The sequence below is a fragment of the Artibeus jamaicensis genome, unplaced genomic scaffold, assembly GCF_021234435.1.
Source record: "Artibeus jamaicensis isolate MK-2021 breed Jamaican fruit bat unplaced genomic scaffold, CSHL_Jam_final contig_388, whole genome shotgun sequence".
Classification (NCBI taxonomy): Eukaryota; Metazoa; Chordata; class Mammalia; order Chiroptera; family Phyllostomidae; genus Artibeus; species Artibeus jamaicensis.
This window is the reverse complement of record NW_026521813.1, coordinates 8,189,983-8,213,805: the sequence shown is the minus strand read 5'-3', so window position 1 is coordinate 8,213,805 and position 23,823 is coordinate 8,189,983. Positions and strand designations below refer to the sequence as shown.

At 38.7% G+C, this 23,823-nt stretch overlaps 1 protein-coding gene across 2 annotated transcripts in view; it reads left to right on the top strand.

Moving 5' to 3' along the window:
- Positions 1 to 23,823, top strand: part of PRIM2 (DNA primase subunit 2) — a 283,700-nt gene that overhangs the window by 37,776 nt on the left and 222,101 nt on the right. For both annotated transcript variants that reach the window (XM_053665011.1, XM_053665012.1), the window contains exons 6-7: positions 10,772 to 10,861; positions 13,594 to 13,731. In XM_053665011.1, coding sequence (XP_053520986.1) covers positions 10,772 to 10,861; positions 13,594 to 13,731 — 228 coding nt within the window. The remainder of the gene's footprint in view (positions 1 to 10,771; positions 10,862 to 13,593; positions 13,732 to 23,823) is intronic.

Sequence of the window (23,823 nt, the reverse complement as noted above, 5' to 3'; positions counted from 1 at the left end):
TGAAATTTCAAGCAACAACCATTTTATTATATCTCATAATTTTGAGGGTTGGAATTCAAACTGGGCTTAATAGGGCAATTCTGCTCCATATGGCGTTCCTGGGGTTACTTGTTGGCAGCCCGTCCGGCCTAGGACGTACACGACAGCTCTACTCCCATGCCTAGTGCCAAGGTGAATACTTCTAGAAGGCTAGACGCTGCTGGGATCCTCTCTCTGTGATCCCACCAACCCCCACCAACAAGGAAGGGATTGAGTAACTTCCTAGGAGTGACCCGGGACTCCAAGAGAACAGTGTGTTCACATTCCCCTTGAAGACTAGGCCTGAGACTGGCATGGCATCGCTTGTTCCATGTTGTTTGTCAGAGTAGTCGCAGGGCAGCGTGAAACAAAGGGGGGCAGGTAGATCTCAGCTCTCAGTGTCAAAGACTTTGCAGCCACTTTAGTCTTCACAGGATGGTGAGATGAATGGTTAGGTCACAGTGCGTGCATTTGGGAGAACACAGTGCCCATTATAGGTCACAATGCTTACTACCGATTCAAAACCTGTATTTATCAGAAATAGCAATACTATTAAAAATGGTATTCGTTTTCAGTATTTGCTTCATTATGAATTTTTGATTTTATTATAAAATAAATGATTCTTAATGGTTTCATTAGGCTTTGGATGTTTTAAATAATGTTTTCATTATTCATTTTAATTGTTTTAATATCGTTGGAATAGTTAACAAGTATTTTTACCTGCTAGTACAAATGTGTCCCATTTTAAGAAAAACTGATACTTAAATCATTTATTAATATTTGCATTTATTGATGCCATGCCCCTTTCCACAAAGGATTCGAGGTGACTTGCAACAAGACACACGAGACGAATCCGTATAGAAGTACAAAATAAACAGCATAATGAGGTTCAGGAAAAACGTCAAGCAAATGGCATCACCGTTTGTCCAGTGACTAAGGCACCAGATTGAGGAGTTTTTCCCCCTTCATTTGCAGTCTGTCCATCTCTGCAACCTCCAGAATCCACTCCAGCTCTGTCCACTTGTGTTTTCTCCACCAGCGCTCCTCCAGTTCAGTCCAGTATCATCTTTTTCCAAAACTACTAAAATAGCCTCTTCGCCTGAGCAGGGGAACTCATTCTTAACTTCCCTCTGCTAAAACCTCTGCTTAATGCACAGTTCTTAATATAAACATCTCTCTTACCTGAGTCTGAGGGCTCCGTCCAGCCCTCTGTCCCCCTGTGGCACCACCCCCTGCCTGCCACTGTGCTCCATCTGTCTTCTTCCTGTTCCTTCAACTCTCCAGCCTTTTTCCTCTTTAGGGAAAAGGGACCTTTTAGGACCTCCAGTGCAAAGGTCCTAAAAGGACCCCTGGTTGGGATGGCGTTGCCATGGGTCTGCATGGCTGACTCCTTTCATTCATGTTTCCATTTAAATGTAACTTCTTCAGAGAGGCTGTGACCATACATCTGAAAGTATAATCCGTCCGTCCAAAAGTATAATCTGTCTGTCCATAGCACTTCTTTTTTTGTCTTTTGTTATGCTTGCTACCTGATTATTTATTTATTATTATTTATTATTTATTGTCTTTCTCACCTCATAAAATATAAGCTTCATGAGGACAGTTTTTTCTCTTTGTTTATAGTTGGATCTCATGTGTTGGAAATAGTAGGTCCTCAGTATTTTAGAAGGAATGAATGAATTCTACACAGAAAATAAAATTTTAGCAGTAACGTTGGTATTTTCAGGACATGATAAATTTATTTTAGAAAAGATGATTTTTTCCATGGGATGACTCTATAGACAGGTGATGTGTATCAGAATCTCTAATGGACTTAAAAAAAAATGTACACCTGGTTTTCCCTCTGCAGGTCTGGGTGGCACTAAGAATCTAGTGAAAAGCTTCACTACAAACCAGATGCACATTCTTGTTTAAGCACCAGGGCCTGAGAGAGAGAGAGAGCGCGAGAGAGCGAGAGTGCTATGTGCATTCAGGTAGAAAACTTCACATTATTTATAAACGTGATTGAATATTATTGATCGGAGGTTTATAGAATAAATCTCTGGGAAGCCTTATTTAGATCTTCACTGTAGAGGGTAGGGTGACAGTTTCCAGACGCTAAAGTGATGTGCCTGAGATGATCATTTGGGAGTGTGGGAAGGAAATAAATAATACAAGGTATATTTTCAACCTAATTTTTAAACATTTTAGGGCAGGCCTATTTTACATACATAATGTACAGTAGTATGTGTATGTAATTTATAACCGAGTATACATATACTGGAAGTATGTGCTCAGAATATTTTTTTGATAAAAACACGTGATTCAAAGAGGAGAGAGATGACGCTGCCATCAGGGCAGCTCATGCCGTGGTGAAAAGTAATCCCTAAGCTCAGGACCACTGAGAAGGTTTGTTTCTTGTTCATGCCCTGTGTCTCCTGTGGGCCATCATCTACAGCCCTGCTCTGTGTCATACTGACGCCACAGCTCCGTGGACTGAGCAGCCTTTATCTGGACCTCACCAGTTGCTGTGGCAGAGGGAGGGAGGAAGGAGGTAAACCATGTTAAGCACACGGTTGCTTGGGAGTGACACTTGTCACTTCTGCTTAGATTTCGCTGGCCACAGCAAGTTATAAGGCCATTTGGGAGTCCAGCAGTTAGGGGATGCATAAGGGATTCTGCATAGGGTGAACAGCAGTGCAAGCCTCTACAGAGACAGCCTCTACCTATTTGTTTACTATGTGGGACCATTTTGCCTCTCCAGAGCTTGCCCCTGATCTCTACTCAGGATTACTGGCAAGAATGAGATGGCTCTTGCAGTTCTTGGTTTGATGGGGAATATATTATTTAAAAAACAAAACAACCCAAATCCTTAATTCTTTTAGTAAGGTAGCATGTAAAGTAATGTAATTATAAAATTTAGAAATAAAACTTTACACAAACTATTAATACTTTGTGTGATTTGGGCTTGACAAGAAGATTCTACCATTATACTGTTTGCCATTTGAAGCAGTCGGGATTGACTGTTGAGTGGGTGGGTATAGATCGTAGGGATTGAGGTGTGGGGAATTGTGAATAGGGGCGGGAAGAGAAGAACTTCAAAGCTCAAATGACCAGGGTTTTTCCTGATTGAAAATTAATCAGAGTGAAGGTTGAGCACTTCTGGAATAGTAATTAAGTCACTTAGGAAATGCGATTCCATATAGAGCAGATACCTCTCTTTAGGAAGATGTTTATTTTGTGAAGCATGATATACAATAAGTCCTTGAATAACATCGTTTCATTCAACATCATTTTGTTGTAATGTTGATGAGATGCTGTTGGAGCTTACCATTTAACTATAGTAAAATTTTCATTATATGTTATTTCACTTAAAGTCACAGAACCTTTTGATGATGGTAAGTGGGGACTTACTGTGTCTTGACTGTAAGATGTTGCAGTGATAACCTAGCTTGCTTTATTAAATATTTTGAACACCCTCTAAACACCAGTTACATGTTGGTTTAATACAATTAGTAGTTTTAACTAATAAAAAGTTATTGAAACCAGTTTAGATGCAGGAAACTTTTCACTTTATTCCTGGGGAAAAGCCTGGAAAAAGAGAAGCTAATCAAAATGTACATTGCTGATAATAATAATAAATGTTTACCATTTACTAAGGGCATACTATTTGTGATGCCTGTTCTAGATACTCCCTATATTTTATCTTATTAAAAGCAACATGTGGTAGGTACTTCATTTTACTGGAGAAAAAGAGGTATGAAGGGGTTAATTAATTTGTTTAAGATTTGAACTTAGGTTTCTGCAGTTACAAAAATTAACTCCTTTCCACTCTGTTGCTGGCTTTTATAATTGTTCCACTGTAGCTGTTTTTACTCTTACATGAGACGCTTTGTTAGTAGAAGCAGGAAGCCATTTAAATTTTGTCTTGCTCTTTGAGACAATGAGTCTTTTCGAGGCAAGCAGTAGGTGACCTCGTTAAGGGAGTCTGAGGAAGTATGCTTCTATTTTTCTCAGTGGTTTTTAGCTAGAAAGCAGAAGAGAGTACTCAAGATTGTTTAAAGTTCTGAAATAAGTCAATAGCAGTTTACACTAATTAGTAAAGTTTCAGACAATCACCCTACACTTTTCAGTGAGTATTCTCTTTGGAAATTTAAATCTTGGCTATAACTAAATAGATGAATGAAAATTTAGAATATGTGTGACAAATGGGTGAACTTTTTAATGCACCAAGGGAAAACAGTATTTACTGAAAGGCTAGAATGCAGGAAATGACTGGTAATTTAGATTGCCGTCATGTGATTTGGGAATGCGCCTGGTTACTTTGGATGAATGGTTTGGAAATACATTGCATTCCTTAGAATTTTACCCATTATTTCTAATCTAATCAAGGCTAGATATTACTATTTTTCTTTTTTGGGTACATTTTAGTGAAAGAAAAGCTTATTGCATTCTTTAATAATCTACCTTAGTTTACTTCTCTCATTGTCTTTCTGTTATTGTTTGTGCAATTGCTTAAGTATCTTGTTGGGGTTTTCCCGAATGTGCCCTTTAGAAAAACGGGCCACAGAAGGGCTGGGATGGAGGGACGGTGGGCTGAACAGGCAGCGCTTTGGGCCTGCCCTGGCTTCAACCAGAGTAGTTTTCTTTTCTAGTCTTTGCAATACAAAATCTTTCCAAGCAAGATTTTCTTTGAAGAAGGATTTTTGTTCCTGAAAATGCATTTGAAAGTCTGTTGTATTTTTCATTTTCTATTGTATTTCTACCTTCTATGGAAAACAGAGAAAGAAATGCTTAATTAATACTACTAGTAAGAAACAGAAGTCTTTGACTCAGTAGATTTGGATAAATGTGGGAATCACTAGGTATGTCAAAAGTGGAGATTCTACAGTGTCACTAATACTTTTGGACTTAAGCTAGTCAACATTATCTTTAATTTTATTTAAAAATTTTTTTTATCCTTACTTGAGGACTTTTAAAAAATTACTTGTAGAGAAAGAGGAAGGGATAAAAGGGTGAGAAGAAGGGAGGGAGAGAAACATCGATGTGAGAGAAAAGCCTCGATTGGCTGCCTCTTGTACATGGCTGGACCGGGGACTGCACATGCCCGCACTTGCACACGTCTGCACTTGCACGTGCCTGGATTGGAGGTTAAGCCCAGCGCATGTGCCCTGATCAGGTATCAAACCCGCAACCCTTGGTCTATGGGATGATGCTCCAATCAACTGAGCCACACCAGTCAGGGCTCTTTAATTTTTAAATAAATGAACATTAAAATGATATGCAAGAAAGCAGTGAACAATTAGAAATTGAAATGGGGAAATATCATTTATAATACTATCCAGAACATGAAATATCTAAGGGATAAAGGTAATGAAATAAGTGCATCTGTAAAGAAGAAAATAGAAATTATGTGTGGTCCCTTTACCCAAAATTAGACAGTGTCGACTTTTTCTAGGAATAAAGTTATACACAAACACATACTTGGAATCTCTTAAAAGATTTATTTTACTTCCTGCACCTAACCGTATTAATGTACTTTCACCTAACAGCATTATGACAGTAATCATACATTTCCATAATTTAAGAATTTTACTGAATACATATTTTATGATAATACTATTTATTTTTTAACCTTTTAAGTGATAAGGTTATGTTTATACCTTTTAAGTATAAACGTATCTAGAAAAGAGTATAGTATAAAAATACACCATTTCGGAGATGATTACTGAGTGAACGTCAGTCTAGCTGTCATTCAGGTGAGGGGTGAAGCACTGCTGTTCCCCTTGAGATGCCTCTCTCTGCCCCTCTGAGCCCGCCTTCCATTCTCTCTTCCAGAGGAAACCGCTAGTCTGACATGGTGGTAACCACTTCCTTACATTTTTTCTTTAGTTGACCTGAGTATTCATTCCTAAACTGTATAATTTTTTGTATTAAAACAAACCATTATATAAATGGAACAGTCAGGTATATTTTATTTTGTTCATGGATTATTTTGCTTAATATATATTTCAGATTATATACATTGTGTGATGTTATATTGTTTTTGTTGTTATGCTATATTTTATATTGAATATACCCACAGTTATTAATTCTGCTTTTGATAGATCTTTGATTTTCCATTGTTTGTCCATTGTGAATAATGTTACCTTATGGTTACATGAATAATGCTTGTTCACGTTTACTTGTTTGTATGTTGCTTTATGGCATTGGTCTGAGAACTGGAACATTCCCATCACTTGGAAACTTGTTAGAAATGCCAATTCTTGGGACCCACTACATATTTATGAATCAGAAACTGTAGGGCTGGTGCCAAGTAATTTGTGTTTTATTAGGCCTTGCAGGTGATTCTTGTGAATATTATAGTTTGGAGTTCATTGCTCTAGGGAAAGGGTCAGCAGAATGTGGACATGGGCCAAATTCTGGCTGCTGCCTGTTTTTGCATGGCCTGCAAACTAAGGCTGGTTTTTATATTTTATTTTATTTGGTATTTATTTAATTTTTATCCCTCCCTTACATTTTTAAATAGTTGAAAAAACATTAAGAGGAAAATAACATTTTTTGGCACAGGAAAATTATATGAAATATAAATTTCAGAGCTTATAAATAAAGTTTTATTGTAACACAGCTGTGTCCATTTATTTACATATGGCTATTTTCCGCTATTTTTCTGCTGCAACAGAAAACTATGAACTTGTGACAGAGACCTTATGGCTTGCAAAGCCTAACATATTAATAACTATTTGGCCTTGTCTAGAAAAAAGTTTGCTTATGTGTTTTGATGTATATACTTAGGACTAAAATTGCCAGGTTATAGGGTATATTTACCTTCAACTCCTGAGATAATTCCACATTTTCTAAAGTAGTTATACCAAATATACTCTTGTCAGTAGGTTATGAGAGTTCCATTGCTCTAGATTCTTGCCTGTTTTTTCCAAATTTCTTTTTTTTCCAACTTTGCAAACCACATGACACGTTTGATCAGTCACAGCACCTTTACCATACACTGCACAAATCTTTTTTAAAAATGTTGTTTATTTTTTAGAGAGAGGGAGGGAGAAAGAGAGAAACATCAATGTGTGGTTGCCTCTCGTGTGCCCCCTACTGGGGACTTGGCCTGTAACCCAGGCATGTGCTCTGACTGGGAATCAAACCAGCAACCCTTTGGTTCACAGGCCAGCGCTCAATACACTGAGCCACACCAGCCAGGGCACAGATCTCTTTTTTGCGAGTTTCAGTTGTATTTTTACCTTTCTTAAAATAATAAAGAATAATATGCCAAAAATGTTGCTTATTCCATCTTCACTCTTAAAATGGCTGCACATTAACGAATTTTTATTTTTTAAATGCGCACTTATATGACAGCTGTCACAATACAGTCTAACAACATTGTTTCAAATGAAGTTAAAGACAAGTAAGTGCTACTAGAGCCATCTTCCAGAAAAAAACAGATGAACCTGATCGCTAACCCAACACAATGAAATGCCCAAATCTTAAGTATACCCAATTCTTGAATCCTGACAAATGTATAAACTTGTGCAACTTAAACTTATAAGAAGACTCAGAGTGTTACCATGTGAAAGTTTCCTCATGCCCCACCTCAACAAATCTGTCTTGGCTCTCACAGACGTAACTGCTACTCTAGTCTTTTTCTACTATTCACTTTTGCCTGATCTAAAACTTCAAATAAATGGAATCATAGAAGTCTTTTTATGGTCATGTGCTTTCATTTTTCTTGGGTAAATACCTAGGAGTGGGATTGGTAGGTCATAGGGACAGATATTTTTAATCTTCAAAGCAACTGCCAGATCTTTTTTCCCAAGTGGGTGTACTGTTTATACTCCCCCCAATAATGGGTGTTGCAGTTCTTCCACACCCTCACCAACATTTTTTCCCCATTTTTAATGTTAACCATTCTCACTGCTGTGTAGTATCATGTAATTGACTTTCTACTATGGTTTTAGTTTGCACTTACCTAATGACATCTTTTCATAGACTTACTGATCCTTTGAATTTTATCATTTTGTAAAATGCCTATTCATATCTTTTTCTTATTTTTCTTGGATTGATTGTTTCTTATTTTTGTCTTGGCTATTCTTAGCCTTTTGCATATCTGTATACACTTTAGAACCAACTTGTAAATGTTCACACACAGACACAGACATACACAAAAGCCATTGTGATTTTGTTTGAGAGTGTACTGACTCTATAGATCAATTTGAGGAGAATTGGTACATTTATAATACTAAGTTTTCTGGTGCATGTTTATGGATTATCTATATTTAGGTTTTCTCCCATTTCCTTCAGTAAAGTTACAGTATCTTTGTGGAGGGCTTCCTCATCATTTGTTAGATTTATTTCTCGGTGCTTGATAGCTTTAGTTTTGTTGTAAGTGGTACCTTAAAAAAATTCCATTATTGTAGTTGGCTGCTGGCATACAGAAATAGGATTGGTTTTTCTACATTTGACCTTATATCTGGAAACATTGACTAATGAGGTCAACAGGTATAATAATTTATCTGTGGATTCTTCTGACTTTTCTAAGGATATTGGCCTTATAATCTGTGAAGGATGACAGTTTTGTTTCTTTTCCATTCCTTATGCTCACGTTTGGTCTTCCCTATCTGGTTCTCATTCACGAGTCTTGATCCCTGTGTGCTTTGTCTTTGTGTCCTGGGGATGGGGTGTGGAGGGCTACGTTGAGGCCTCAGAGGGATACAGCTTTCTCCATAAGAGTTTTCACTTGTTTCTCTCATGGGTCTGGGGGCGCTGACAGTCCAGGACCACTTCAGTTAAATCCATAATCCGAGGTCCCTGGCCCACTAGATACTTGGGAACTGGACTGATCCATATGATGGCTGATGAACTTCTGGTCCTCCCCCACCTAAATCCTTCAGGGGCCCTAGAGAGTAGGGGATAGTTGATCCACTTTGGACAGAGTTTCTTTGAAGCTGCCTCCCCAGAATGAGCACAATAAAAGTGGGCTTTAAATGACAGGCCTTGGCTGTCAGCCTGGCAATTGCTAAGTAACCTGTGGGAAGTGTGATGTGGATGGTTTGGTCTAAATTACTTCATCCACATTACCTGAAACTTAAGGTGTTTATGATTCCATTGAATATTTAATTCTGGTTCCTGAGTTGTTTTGTGTTTCTATTAGTTCTTTGTTTCCTTCCCTTCCTCCCTTCCTTCCTTCCTTCCTTCCTTCCTTCCTTCCTTCCTTCCTTCCTTCCTTCCTTCCTTCCTTCCTTCCTTCCTTCCTTTCTCAAATAAGTTTTTATAGTGTCCTATTCATATAGCTGTCATCACACTTGTCTTTTATTTCTTTATACACCTGTGTGCTTTGAGTCTATTTTTTTTGTTTTTTACTACTGAACTGATGTTTTATTGTGTGCCTTGTTATATAAAATGCATTATAGTTGACATTGTGTTTGAATATATATTTGCAGGAGTCATTTTAGGCATGCCGTGAATGTACTTTGCTCCAGAGAGGATTTGAGTTTGCTTCTGCCAGGCGTCGGGTGGGGCATGAGTCGGGGACCACCTTAAAACCAGTTCAAGGCTTGGGTTTTTTTTCTAAATGACCATGGCATTTGAGCAGGAGGGTCTCCACGGAGCTAGAATGAAGTTAGATACCATCCTTCTTCTGGGCCTGACTTTGTATATTAGTCTTCTGTGCTGTAAAGAAAATGCTTTTAAAAATTTCTTCAGTGTTTTTTCTTTGATTTCTGTGAGAGGTTGTTCTGAATAATGTAGCTTGCTCTACTGAAATAAGATCTACTGCAATTTTTAAAAACCAAGTACCTGTTCTTGAACATTTGTATTTTCTTAATATTACAAACAGTATTGTGATGTAGAAAAATTGCTCCTATTTGTGTGCTTGTCCTGTTGTTTACTGAAGATTAACACCCTAGAAGTAAATTGTTACTGTCTGTGTGTTTTACCACTTCCTGATACGTTTTGTCCAAGTGCCTTTCGCAGAGATTGTCCCAACACTGTGTACCCTGGATTTTCTAACTTTTGCCCTTTGACAGGTAGAAAACAACATGACATTATTATTTTAATTTACTTTTATTATTTTCACTTACATGAATAGTGGCTGTAGTTTACTTTTGAATTACGAGTATTTATGCCTAACTTCTAAAGGGCTTGTTGAGAGTAACTCAGATATCCAGTGATGAAAATACTTCCTGCGGTTTGTCTTTTATATTTGGCCTTAATCTGCAGATCTTTTATTTTGCTGCATAAAAGTTTATAATTTTTATCTAGTTAGATATATCACTCTTTAAAACCACAATTAGTCTGAGATAATAGAATTACAGTTGTTTTTAGCAAAACTAGTATTTTAAGTTTGGAGTTGTGTAGAAAATTGAGAAATAGTTAAATCATTCTTGACTGCAAATAGGTATTTTAATAAATTAACATAACTCTTGAATTGGGATAATGCTCATTTTCAGACTATATTAACCTGAGTTTTTATTGTAATTTTTTAATATCATAGTACTCTCTTTTTTTCTGTTATTGTTCTTTTGGTTTATGTCATCAGAAATTGGCAGAGTAGAAATCTGAAAGTATATTGAATTTAAATTTTCTTTTATATTTGCCTTCATTAATGACAATAATGATTTGGTAATCATATTAGGAATGATTTGAAACATCCAGGTTTAAAAAATTTTATAGAAATATAAAATCTTCACCAGAACAGGAAAGTATTGTATAGAAACTGGGTGAAGACTCACTTTTTTGAGTGATTTAAAATATGTTTTGTTTTATTTAGATAAGTGATGAAGAGAAAAGTCTCCGACAAAAGGATATTATTGTTTCATCACCCAGTTTAGGTGGGACTGTGCCGGAGTTAGTTTATAAGGTATGTAAAGTTTTAAAATACTGTCTAGGCTGTTAAATGTATCACACTGAGCTCTGTACATGTATTTAATGGACCCGTGTGTGTATAGCCTCCCTTCCCCTGTGCCGCATGCCTTTCCTCTTCACCCAGGTAGGAGTGAGCCAGCATTCTGTGTTGGGCATCTGGCCTCCACAGGCACCACCATGTCCTGCCTGGGCTCTGACTCCCTGCGGGCCTTTCTCCAAAGGGAATTCTCTTCTCACAGTGCTCAGGCTTTTATACTGCCTGCTGGGCTGCCCCCTGCAAGGACACTCCTGTCCCTGCCTGTTCTGGATGACTGCTCTGCGTGGAAGCCCTCTTTGCTGTTGTTGGGCTCTGACTGCACACTTGTCCCAACTTCCCGTGTGAACGTGGTTGCATTCCACTTGGGCTGTCACACATGCTCTCCTGTGGCCAGACCTTCTTCGCCCCACCCAGGTCCCAGCATCATGCACGGGTTGCCTCTGCTGTTCTCTGTTCCTTAGCACAGATACCTGCTTTACTTGAATCCATTAAATGTTTTTTTGGACTAAATAGTTCCAGAAGGGGAAGAGGGGAAAGCTGAAATTCATTTTAAAATTTGGTAACTGCAACTCCCCTACCCCCAGTTTCCTTTGACAAGAATATACTCTTTATTACTGTCGAGTGCCAGTAGTTTAAAATCCTGCCTCCACATTAGCTCCCATTCAGACCTCCCTGCTTCTACAAGTCAGACCGTTGTTCAGTCAGCCTTCCAAACTTTGAGTTTGGGAATGTGTATTTATCCCTCCCACATCACACATTTCCCGTTATTCTTTGTTGATAATCATTTTTTGCTTCTGCTTAGGCATTTTATGTCCATTGTGAACACCCTAGTAAGCTAGGATCATGGATTTTAGAGCTCAGAAACCCAGGAGAATCAGCACCAGAGTGTCCAACCAGCGTCTTCTGTGCCGCATGCGGCCCAGGATGACTGAATGCGGCCCCCATCACAAACTCGTAAATTTCCTTAAAACCTTTTTTGGCTCATCAGTTTTCCACAGTGTTTGTGTATTTTACTTGGTGCCTAATACAACTCTTCTTCTTCCAGTGTGGGCCAGAGACACCAAGAGGTTAGACACCCCTAGTGTAGACTGTCTCTTCCCGCCCTGTCCTGGTTTTATAGGTTTGCCCACTGAGGTTTAGAAGCATTCATTAAATGTACTGAAATTGTAGTCTAGTAAGTAACAGAACTTGGATGAAAAGCTCACATTTCCAAACACTGCCTCCTTTTCTTGCCTGGATGATTGACATAAAGCCTCTTCCCGCCCCTCTGATGTGTCCTGTGTAACTTCCCTGTTTGGGATGGAGCACAAACGTACCACTACCCGGGAGAGCTGTTTGAGTTCCCCGGCGTGTCCGTCTTGTCTTCTCAACGCAGTGACGACCTGCTTCAGGACATGGGCCATGTCACTGTCCTAGAAATCTGTAAAGTAATTAACTGTCAGACTCACATAATCTATTTATTCATTGTGTGATGTCATTGGATATATTGAAGCATGGTGGGTGTGAAGAATTAGCATTTCCCTAAAACTTGGGTGAATCAGCAATTTTTTAACATAATTTTTTACCGTATTTTTACGAAGGAGAAAAACTATTGGAGAATACTAATATATTGTGATGATAGCTTAAAATTTTAGTATAGTTTATAGGGCTTTAAAAATTTATGCAGACTAGTATTGGTTTTTTTAAAATACTGGCAAATATTTAATAGAAAAACTGCTTATTATTATTTCTTATTATGAGATTAGCTATTTTTTTTTTTACAAGCCTTTCTTTTGATTCTTAAACATTGTTTTTGTGCCAAAGTCTTTTTGAACTCAGAAATAGTCTACAAAATGTCATTTTGGTTCTTATACTTTTCTTTAAAAAATTAAAAAAAAATTTTAATTATTGTTCAAGTGCAGTTTTCTGTCTTTTACTCCCATCCCAGCTCACTACCCCCCAGTGCTCCCCACCTCCCTCCCATTTCCACCCCCCTTAGTTGTTGTCCATGTGTCCTTTATACTAGTTCCTGTAAATCCTTCCCCTTTTCCCCCTGAAATTCCCTCCCCTCTCCCCTCTGGTCACTGTCCCCCTGTTCTTTATTTCAGTGTCTTTGTTTTTATTTTGCTTGTTTGTTTGTTTTGTTGTTTAGCTTCCTGTTAAAGGTGAGATCATATGGTAAGCCAGGTGTTGAAAGACAAATACCATATGAGATTAGCTTTTGAAGACTATTTCTCTAGAGAAAGAATGGAACATAGGTGAAGGAATTTGTGTTCACTTGTTAGTAATTTTCAGCACTGAATGTATTGTGTGCAAATTAGGATGCTGCTTGTTGTCGAATAAAACGTGGAATATGTCACACGAGTGGAGTACAGTGTGTGCAGAGGGCTGGGGGCGGGGCCTTGAAATCCTGGGGACTGTAATTTGTGCACTTATGTGGTAAGTAAAAAGAAAGCATTTAGCTTGATTTATTATTTTTCAAAACATCTACCTGAAACAAACATGGTTTTAGACTGCTACTTGTTTGTAATGCTAATTGTATACTTTTAAATTGATTAAAATATGTAAATAGATTTTTTTTCTTTCTGGTTGGCTGGGATTATTGACTTTCTCATAGGAAAAATTTAATTTGGACTTGGTACATATGAAGACTTGGGAGGATTTCAAAATGACAGATATTGCTTATTTTTCCCATTTCATCCTGATTTCAGATCCCTTTTGCTGATGCTCTGGACTTGTTCCGAGGAAGAAAAGTGTATTTGGAAGGTGGCTTTGCTTACGTACCACTTAAGGACATCGTGGCAATCATTCTGAATGAATTTAGAACCAAACTGTCCAAGGCTTTGGCAGTAAGTATTTTCACTTTGTTACCATATTCACTTTCATATTCACTCTATTTCCACATTCACATTTTTGATGAGACACCCTTGCTAGTTTTGTTCTTTACTTCTTAAGGAAAAATTTAATTTTCATAATGATACTCAAATTGCTTATAATGTTGTATTGGTAATTCTAAAGTGCCAGGTTTTTATTTGTTCCTATCCATAGTTAGTTTTCCTATATATTTTTTTTCTCTTAGTAATACTAATGGAGAGCTGATTAATTCGTGGGTGGCCTCTGGTTTTCTTCAAGGTCGTGTCTCTTTGCTTGGAGATGAATTTCTTATAAGACCCTTCACAATTAGAATGGTCTGAGGTGGATGGAACCCTGAAATTTTGTTCTAAATTGGCATTTTGTGTTAGTAGAGGACAATGGAGAAGAAAGTCTGTACATTAAGTACTAACAACAGTGACATGATAGTGCTGCAACAGACAGCCCGCTGCTGAGTGAAATTGGTGTTAGTGTGTCGAATAAATAGTGCGAGCACTGTTTTGTAAGAGATTTTGTTGAAGGTGTTACACTCAAGTGTAACATCTTAAAGATATCTATATTTTCCAGTGTTATGCTCTAACGTAAGTCTAGTTGTTTTTATATGTTTTGGTACTTAATGCAGAAGAGAACTGCAAAGGTATGTGATAAGGTTCTTTTTAAGCTACACTGATTACATCATAAGTAACTTTTCCTTTTTAGTTAAAAATTGTAATTTTTTTTGGTGTAGTTCATTTTTATTATTGACTCTCCTGGGTTAATTAAGCATGTGTAATTCAGCTCTATTAGCATTTGGGAAGACCAAAATGTTAACTCTGGTTTTATTAAATAGAGTAGTTTATGAAAATGCCTAGCACAATAGGTGTTTAATAACTGTTAATATTTGTTCTCCCTCGCTAATCTTATTTTTTTAATCCTCAGTAGTGTTGTTTTTACAGTTTCTTTCCTTGTCTTGTGATTTGCCCTGTGCCGTAATCTGTTTACAGGTAAAGATAGTATCTATCACTACTAGCAATCTCTGTAACAGACACATATCTGCCCACTGGTTGGCCATTCTCCTTGTTTTATTATTATTGGTTTTGTTCCCTCATTTTGCTTTTTGACATATGTGAAATGGCCGTATACTTTCCGGGATATTGGGTATCCCTGGCTCTAATCCTCCAAATGTCAGTAGTGCCTCCCGGTTCCCATTACAACCAAAAGTACCAGCAGGTATTTGAGAAAGCTTCTGGACTGTGGTATCATCCTGGGGCCCATCCAGTGGTTTCTTCCTCCGTTCCGGATTGTGGGGTTGTGCACGTGATACAATGTCCTTCTGGCTGAAAATACGAGAAGTTGTTTGGGGGCTTCTGAAAAAAGCTTTCCTTGCTAATAACAGTGGGCACAGGTGTGTTCGCTCTGCCGCTTATCTTCCTGACAATGTAATGTACGAAGAAGGGTATGCGGCAGATCTTTGCAAAATTTTTTCCCTTCTAATTTTGGGCAGAAGATGGGGGATCTAAATATATGGAGATTAAGGCTAAAGCTCTATGAGTTCCTAAGGTAGTAATACATTTATTTTTTCCAGCACTTAAGCTTTGTGCCTCCCTCCTGCTCATTCTATCCTCCTTCCAACATACTAGAAGAAATTTTAAAATGGTCTTTTAGAATTTTGAAATAATCACAAAGTTTCAGAGAAGTTAAAAGTTATAAACAATACTGTTTTTCCCTAAATCACTTGCGAATAAGTTCCCAGCCTTATGTCTCCTCACTCCCAGTACTTTAGTGCAGGGGTCCCCAAACCTCACCTCCCCACCCCCAGTCGGTGGCCTGTTAGGAACCCGGCAGTGAGCGAAGCTGGCCTGAGCTCCACTTCGTGGCCCCGCTTCCCTCCAGAGCCCTGCCTGCTGTCTCCCCATCCGCAACCCCCCACTTTCCAGGAACCCAGTCCTTGGTGGCACTAAGTTGGGGACTGCTGCCCTAGAGTGTAATACCTGCAAACAGGGACGTCCTTCCCCATAACCACAGTTCAGCTATCAAAATAAGGAAAGCAGCATTGATATGTGACTACCACTAATCCCCGAGCACCTTCCAGGTTTCACCAGTTCTCTCGGTCATGCCCTGTGTCTGTCCTAAACCACAGGTGTTACTTAGTTACTGCCTTTTCTCTCTCCTTCAGCCTGGAACGGGTGTTTAGTGTTTTCTTGACTTTCACAACTTTGTTAGTTTTGAAGACTATAGGCTAGTTGCTTTATAGAACACCTCTTAATTTGGGTTTATCTGATGTTTTTGCATGTTTAGATGCATGTTATACATCTTAAGCAGGAATATCACAGAAGTGAGGGTATATTTTCATTGCATACTATCAGGAGACACTTGATTTTGATTCATCCCAATTTTGATGGACTTTATTTAACAGTTTATTTACCTATTCTCTTGTCGATGTACATTTGAGTTTTGTTTCCTTTCTTTTGGTTCTTATACTGCTGCTCTGAACATTCTAGGACATCTTTGGAAAACACATTTCTCTGGACTCTGTGTGGAGGATTGGAATTGTCGAGTACAGGGTATTTCAGGTTCTGCTTCAGTGGATTCAGACTTGCTGAACTTGTCCTTTTTGCCAAGGGTTGTGGGGAGCTCTGGCCTCAGTGTCATTAGATTTGGTGGAAGAGGGGCTGTGACTTGCTGCTTCAGGCACTGCTTGGCTTTGTCCTGGATAGGTCAAGGCCAGGTCTGGTGGAGAGGTTGTCTAGAGAACTCTTTGCTTTATCATTCAGGAGAGCTGGTGGAGTCTGTTGCCTGGGAACCTGTCCCGACAGCTGTGGGAAGGAGCTGGAAGGAAGGGAGGGCATTTCTGTTCAGGGCTACCGTGGAGGAAAAAGCTAAACCTACAGCCATGGTCTCTTAATACTGTCCTTTCTCACAAGGAAGATTTTTGCCTTGGAGTATGTAACTGAAAAATTTCAGCCCTGTGAATGGAAATATTCTAGTATGATGAGAAAAATTGCCCTAAATATGAAAAAAGTGTATTTTAGTAGTGGTAGAGGATGGAATAAATGGGGCTGGGAAAGTCTGAGTTGGTGAAGGCTTTATTCCAAGTGTTATCTTCAAGTTTGCTCTCAGCCTGTGACCCTGGGGTTTTGATGATAATGTAATCAATCTGGCTTTTGAACATGCTCTGGGACTAGTGGAAGGTGGCCATTACCTTCACATTTGACGAGAACTCTTTTCTCATCATGCTGTTCTTTTGAGACTCAGCTGTGGCCTCACTTTCTCCAGCGAGCCTTCTCTAAGCCTCGAGATTGCGTTAAGTATCTCTCCTTTGTGCTCCCGTAACACTCACCACATGACCTATGGTGAAATTTTTCCAATTGTGTGTTTCTGCCCTCAACTAGAATATAAGCTTTTTGAGAGTAAAGAGCTGCCTTAATGAAAACTTCCTCTAGTGTAGCATCTAGCCCATAGGAGCAGCGCTCAGTAAAATTTTGTTGGACTGATAGGTACTGAATGATAATAACCTCTACTTGTCCACAGTTTGCTGTTTGTGCATTTGTTCCTTCCATTAGCCTCTGAGAGAGACAGAGGTTTAATGTGCATTATACAGATGAGGAAAATGTGGCTCTGAGAGGCTAAGTAATTTATCCAAGGTTTTTGCTGGGGCCATAATTGAATATCAGGTTTCCTAATTGTAATTCTGAAGATCTTTTGATGGTAACTGTTTCTTTGGAAGGAGTTGTATTATTAGGAAATTTAGATCTTCACACTCTGAGAAAATATTGGAAGGAAATTATATTAGGGTCCAGTTACAGAGCAGGCAAAAAAGGTGAATTTGGAGCTGAGATGCAATACATTGATGACCAGTTATGGAAAGAACGAGGGAAGGATATATTCTTGCTTCACATACCAGTTTTAGAAGCTTTAGCCAGTTCCTTCAGTTAATAGTTTATTTTTTCAATAACTTTTTATTTGTTCACCCATGTATTGGGTACTAGGGACACAGTATTTAACAGGACAGATGAAATTTCTTTTTTTAATAAAGCTTATATTCTATTGGGAGATAGACAATTACTAAAGACATAAACAATAGCAATATTGTTTATGATATGAAGGAGCCCGCTGAACAAATATAGAGGAAAGTGCGTTCTGGGCAGGAAAAGTCACTAATGCAAAGGCCCCAAGGAGGGAATCTTGGCATTCTTGCAGAATTAAAAAGGCCAGTGTAGCTGAAGTGTCGTGAGTTAGCAGAGAGTAGTACAAGATGAGACCAGAAAGCCGAGATGTAGACCTTTATATAAACCGGGGTAAAGAGTTTGGGTTTTAGCTTAGTGTCCTTGAAAATCATTAGATGGTTTCGAGTAAGGGAGTGATGAGATCTGACTTATATTTTAAATAGAGGACTGCAGCTGCTTCTTGAAAATCACTTTGGTGGGTATACAGTGGTTCAGTTGGTCGGAATGTCATTCCACAAACCAAAAGGTGTGGCAGGTTCGATTACTGGTCAGAGCACATGCCCTAAGTCATGGCTTCAGTCCCCAGTTGGGTGTGTATGAGAGACAGCTGATCAATGTTTCCCATCCTCTCTCTCTCCCCCTCTTTCCTTCTCTCTAAAATCAGTAAGCATGCCCTCAGTGAGGAGGAAAAAAAGAAAAACTAGTTTGGGAGTTTATCACATTAATCTGGATGGTGGCTTGTAATTGAGTGGAAACCTGTGAGAGAAGCAAATGGATTTCAGTTGTGTTGTTGAAGTATTGTTGACACGGTAGACTGGGAGTGAGAGACAAAGAGGAATCAGGAGAGTAATAACAATGGTACCTTAAACTCAATGAAAATTTAATATTCGTCAGGTGCTGTTCTAAATATTTGACATGAATTAATACATTTAATCTTCATAGTAACCCCATCTGGTGCATACCGTTATTACCTTCTGAGGCTTATAATATCTTTGCACAGGTAGTGAAAGCAGAGCAGGGCATGAATTCGTGCACTCTGGTTTATGACTCTGTATTCCAGAACACTCTGTTACCACGTCCTAGATTTTGGCCTGAATAACTGATTAGAGGGTGATGCCTTTTTACCAAGATGCTGAAGACTGAGAGAAAAATATATAAAATAAAGTCAAGAGTTCTGTTTTGACCATGTTAAGTGGGAGATGCTTATTGGTCATCCAGATAGAGTCAGCAAGTACGCGGTTAGATTTGGAAGTTTGGGTTTCTGGGAAGGAGAGTGTGCAGCTGTGAGACCGTGAGGTCACGTGGGAAGGGTGTGGTGTGTCGGGGAGGAAAGAGCGGGCCCACACTGAGCTGGAGGTTCCTCGCACTTCCATTCTGTCATTAAGCAGCAGAAAGGCTTCGTTTTGAGAAAATGGACAGCTTCTTAAATTGTAGCTGTTTCTTTAAGGCAAATTGTCTTTTTTTTCTCACGTAGTATGACAAATTTTACTTTGTGAGACTTATTCTTAAGAGGCTCTGGTAAGACTTTAAAAACCAGACTTTCAGAACATGTATCTATACATTTTTTTTTTTTAAAGATTTTATTTATTTATCCTTAGAGGGGAAGGGAAGGAGAGAGGGAGAGAAACATCAATGTATGGTTGCCTTTCGTGCGTCCCCTGCTCGGAACTGGCCTGCAGGGAACCTGCCTGCAACCCTGGCATGTGCCCTGACTGGGAATATCTATACATTTTAATTTAGATGTAGAAGGAAGTAGTTTGAGTTCTCAAGGAAATGATTGACAGGCAAGTAAGCAGCTCTTGGAGTCACAGAGAAATTAAGGATTTTCTTTTTTTACAAAAGGATTTTCTTTTTCACATTTTTGGAATTCTAGTTGAGTCTATGGTTCACCAAGTATTTGTCGCTCTGGAAAATGTTTCTTTTTAGACACTTGATCAAGTAATTTTTATGTGTAAAGAACTTGGACCCCTCTTAAATCTGTTATCTTCTTTTTAAAAGCAGTGTTCAGTTCAGTTCCTTAAGCTGTGGTTAAATATAATTATTTTGTTGAATAGTTGACTTACTTTGGAATCATATAGGAATTTTATTTGCTTTATTTGTGTCTAGTTGATTTTCATGGGGTTTAGATTGATTGATATGCCTTTTCTAATACTGCTTCCTGATTTTTTTTAATGCTATTTTGAAGTGGTTGCAATGAACTAGTCAGGGCTACAGCTAATCCATCAATATGGAAATTGTGGATATCACATCTTCTCCCCACCTTTGCTACCAGGCTCCAGCTTGTTTAATTTTCCCATCATACCAATCTGTAGGAAACACAAAACATTGCATTTGAAAGCATGAACTTAACAGGAAGAAATGACTCATTTTGGGGGAGAAACATACATGCTTGTTTCCACTTTGAGATGTTTGTTGACTGAGGATGCTAAACAAAACTTGATCGTTGCTCTGCTTGTGAGGTATTGGTTTGTTAAGCGCTTTATAATGTACAGTTTGTAATTTGTTGTCCATTCAACACACATTTCTTGGACATATGTCAGGTTTACTGCACAGTGCCTATGGGAAATGGGAAATTTGTGAGATGGGATGTCTCGTAGGGAGAGCTAACATGTACCTAAAGGACTCAGTGACTAGGGAGAAAGTGGGTGTGTCCTGAGAGTTGTGTCACCTGAGTTCAGGAAACTTTTAGAGATAGAGTTGACATTTGCTTTAAATCATTTGGCTAACCTCAAATGATGTGACTCCCGTGTAAACCCTTATACAACCACTCCCTTAAGCATTAAGCCTTCAAGACAAGGAGGTTCTGACCCGAGTCAAATAATCTCAGGAACAAAGCCTCAGGTCTGTTGACCACAGAGACAGAGTTTTGGTCAAACTGGATATAACATCTGGGCCTCACTTATATTTCAGCTCCAGGCCCAGAAGAGCAGCACGGCTGGGCAGGTGACACTGTGGCTGACATCAGGACCAGCTATGAGAACTAATGACCCCCTGCCCTGGTGCCACCCAGTCAATGGCGACCTTGGCCCTGAGGAGATACACGAGCCCTCTTGTTCCTCCTCTGAGGGGGTCTATCCATATGACCAGTGATAAGCCAGGGGATGAAAGGCCATCTGGAGGTGAAGTCCCACCCTGTAGTTTGCCCATTGCTAGGCACCTGGGCCTTTCGCCTTGGTGACCTCTGTTCCTGGCTTATCATCCTTACTCTGTTCATGTGTGTCTGACTGCCTACTGTATCAGAAATATTTTATGCCGTGACTGTAGTGGTGTCTACAAGGCTTTATACATTATCTTAACCCCAGTGTCTCACAATATATAATATCGATTTTAGCTGAATTATAGATACTACTCTAAATGTCAGTATTCAGTTTTTTTTTATTTATTTGGAGGTTACATGGATGTATCTGCTGTGAAAATTCATCAAACTGAATTCTTATTATTTGTCCAACTTTGGACATATATAAAAAATTTTACTGCATTAAAGTAGTTTATGTTTAAAAAAATAAATGATTTGGTGATAGGGAGACGAATGGTTTGCAGAGAGCAGTAGAGCTCAATGGTTGGGTGCTGAAAGCATGGGGCTCTTGGAGATGCGTTTCAGCAACAGGGTTGTGAGTACTGTTTGGGGGAGAAAATGGTTTTGGTATTGGGCCTGTCGAGTTTATTGAGTTAGTTGGGCATCCTGGTAAGTTTGGATTGAAACTCAGAAGAGTGCTTAATCTCTTAGAGATTAAGAGATAGATTTTGGACTCACCACATGGTTGTGAAAATTATAGCCAAACTAGTAGATGCAATTTCTAAGGAGTAAAGAATAAAAAGAGAAGAAGACCAAATATCAAATTGAATATTTCGAGGTTGAATGTGGGGGTCAGGGGTATGTAGTGATACTTGTGGTATCAGAAGATACCACAAATGAACAGGTGATGATATGTGCGTCTTGGCATCTTTCACCTTACGTATTTCATTTTAGAATGTGAGGCTTTTGGCACCAATCACAGAATAGGATTGAATAAAAGTTATTTTTCTAATTTAGGGAAATATTCTAGTTTTTTGGTAGAACAAATTTCATTCATTGAAACAAATCAATAATGTATATGAAATTGCTTTAAAAATGCTGTGATTCTATATATTTCTTAGGTGTTCATTTGAAGGGGCTAGTTCATGAGCATATTTTAAGAGGTTTTGATTTTTTCACTTATTTCTTTCTTTAGTGCTCAGTACAGTTCTGCATTTTGCGTTTAGGGAAAATATTGGTGGCAAGAATTTTAATGAGTAACTTATCTCAAGTTCTTGGCTTTTCAGCTGCTAGCAAATGTTAGCACCTAGAGAATTTTTACAGGGAAGGATCTTAGAGTTGGGTATCATTTGTGTGTTACCTTGCTTGCCAACTAGAATGCAGACTCTGGGTTTGTATATCAGTGGACGTGCTTGCTTGTTCTATTATGTATGGTAGGGTTTATTAGCCTTCTGTTATACCGGGTACTCAGTAAACCAGGCAGGCCTCTTCATTTGCCCTTGAAAGTGCAACCCCAGAAGGCTTACCAAAACACACACGGCTGCTAAGTGAAGGACCAGGGCTTGCATAGCTCCTTGAGTTTTCGGTGCCCTTTTTACTACGGAAGTTTGTTACCTCTCCCCCAGCCCAGCACCTCCACCTCTCTACTACTTTTCTCTGATGCACCCTCCCTGTAGCGGGTTTCCACGACATGTTTAATGTAAGGTTCTCCGGGTAGAGTTGTGCCGTATTCATCTTTGTGATCTCTGACGCTGTACGGTGGCTCGTGAAGAGTAGGTGCTCGGAATCTGATGAATTACCTTGTGAGAATGGCAGGTTTGTATTCTCCATGTCAGTTGAGAAAACTAAAGTTAAATGGGGTTGCACTTCAGTGTACTATTTGTAAAGGAGTGAGGTACCTGATAATGTGTGTGAAGTGCTGTAAATGCAGAATATTTCTGAAATCTCAATTGCAAATGTTGATGGTCTCAAAATACTTGTGAAGAATTACTACAGTTAGCTGCAGTAGTTTGAATTATTACTCTTCGACAGTTTTTCTCTGGGGTTTGTGAGATGTGAGTTTGATACTTTGTTAAAAATTTATGATGCTGCGTAAACCAAATTTAAACCAGGTTTAAACTCTAGCTACGAGTACTTTAAAATAGCAGCTTCATTCTTCATGGTTGAACTGACTCTCCAGAGTAGTTCTTAGGTTACAATTTTTGTGGTCACCTTTGTGTCCTCAGCACCCCTGACCCCAATGACAGAAAAGATAAGATTCATCCACACTCCAGTGTAGAACACACCCATTCCTCAGATTATTTATTGTATGTAAGAATTATGTTTACCTGTTTCAGAAGTCTCAGCCTAGATTGACTAGAAAATACTTAGTATTTTTATACATTATTTATAGTTTTTTTCACTGAGCTGCACTGCCTTCATCAACACCAGAGTGCATTGAAATACTGATTTTTTTTTATTCCTATTACTCGTGATGAGAAAATATCAGCAGGTTCAGTTGCTAAGAAACACCTGAATACTGAAAAAAAATTTTTTTGATTCTTGGTAAATTCAACACTTTGACAGTTCTACTCTCATACAGCAAAAATTTATTCAATCACGACAAAGAAAGATGCATCACGTGTTAGTTTTCCAACTTAGAAATGTTGCACAAGGGGGCCCAGGAGTACGGATAACGTTGCAGGATCGATCCTGTTGAGGGTGTGATTTTTCACAGTGACTGGACAGTGAACGGTAATGATTACATATATGCCTTTGAGTTTCTTTTCTGAAAGTCTTCTGATTTATTGTTAATGAGAAAAAGAGCAAGAACAAGACATACACACACAACACAGAGGAATTTAAACCCAAGTGAAATTTTGTGTGAATTAAACCAACTTTGTCCACATCCAGTATTGAGTCACCCATGTCTGCTGTTTTGCCTATGATACTTAGTAATTACCTGCCAGAGAAAGAGTGAATATTAAAACAAAGTGTTTGGTAAAAATCACTTACAGTTTTCCTGATAGCTGGTCGTCATTTAGAAAAAGATGTTTATTCAGGTTCAATTTAGTAACTGTTTTTGTATATTCACTATGTGTGCCAGGCAAAAACCCTGGGTCACCAGCATCTGGTTAAGCATTCAGGGT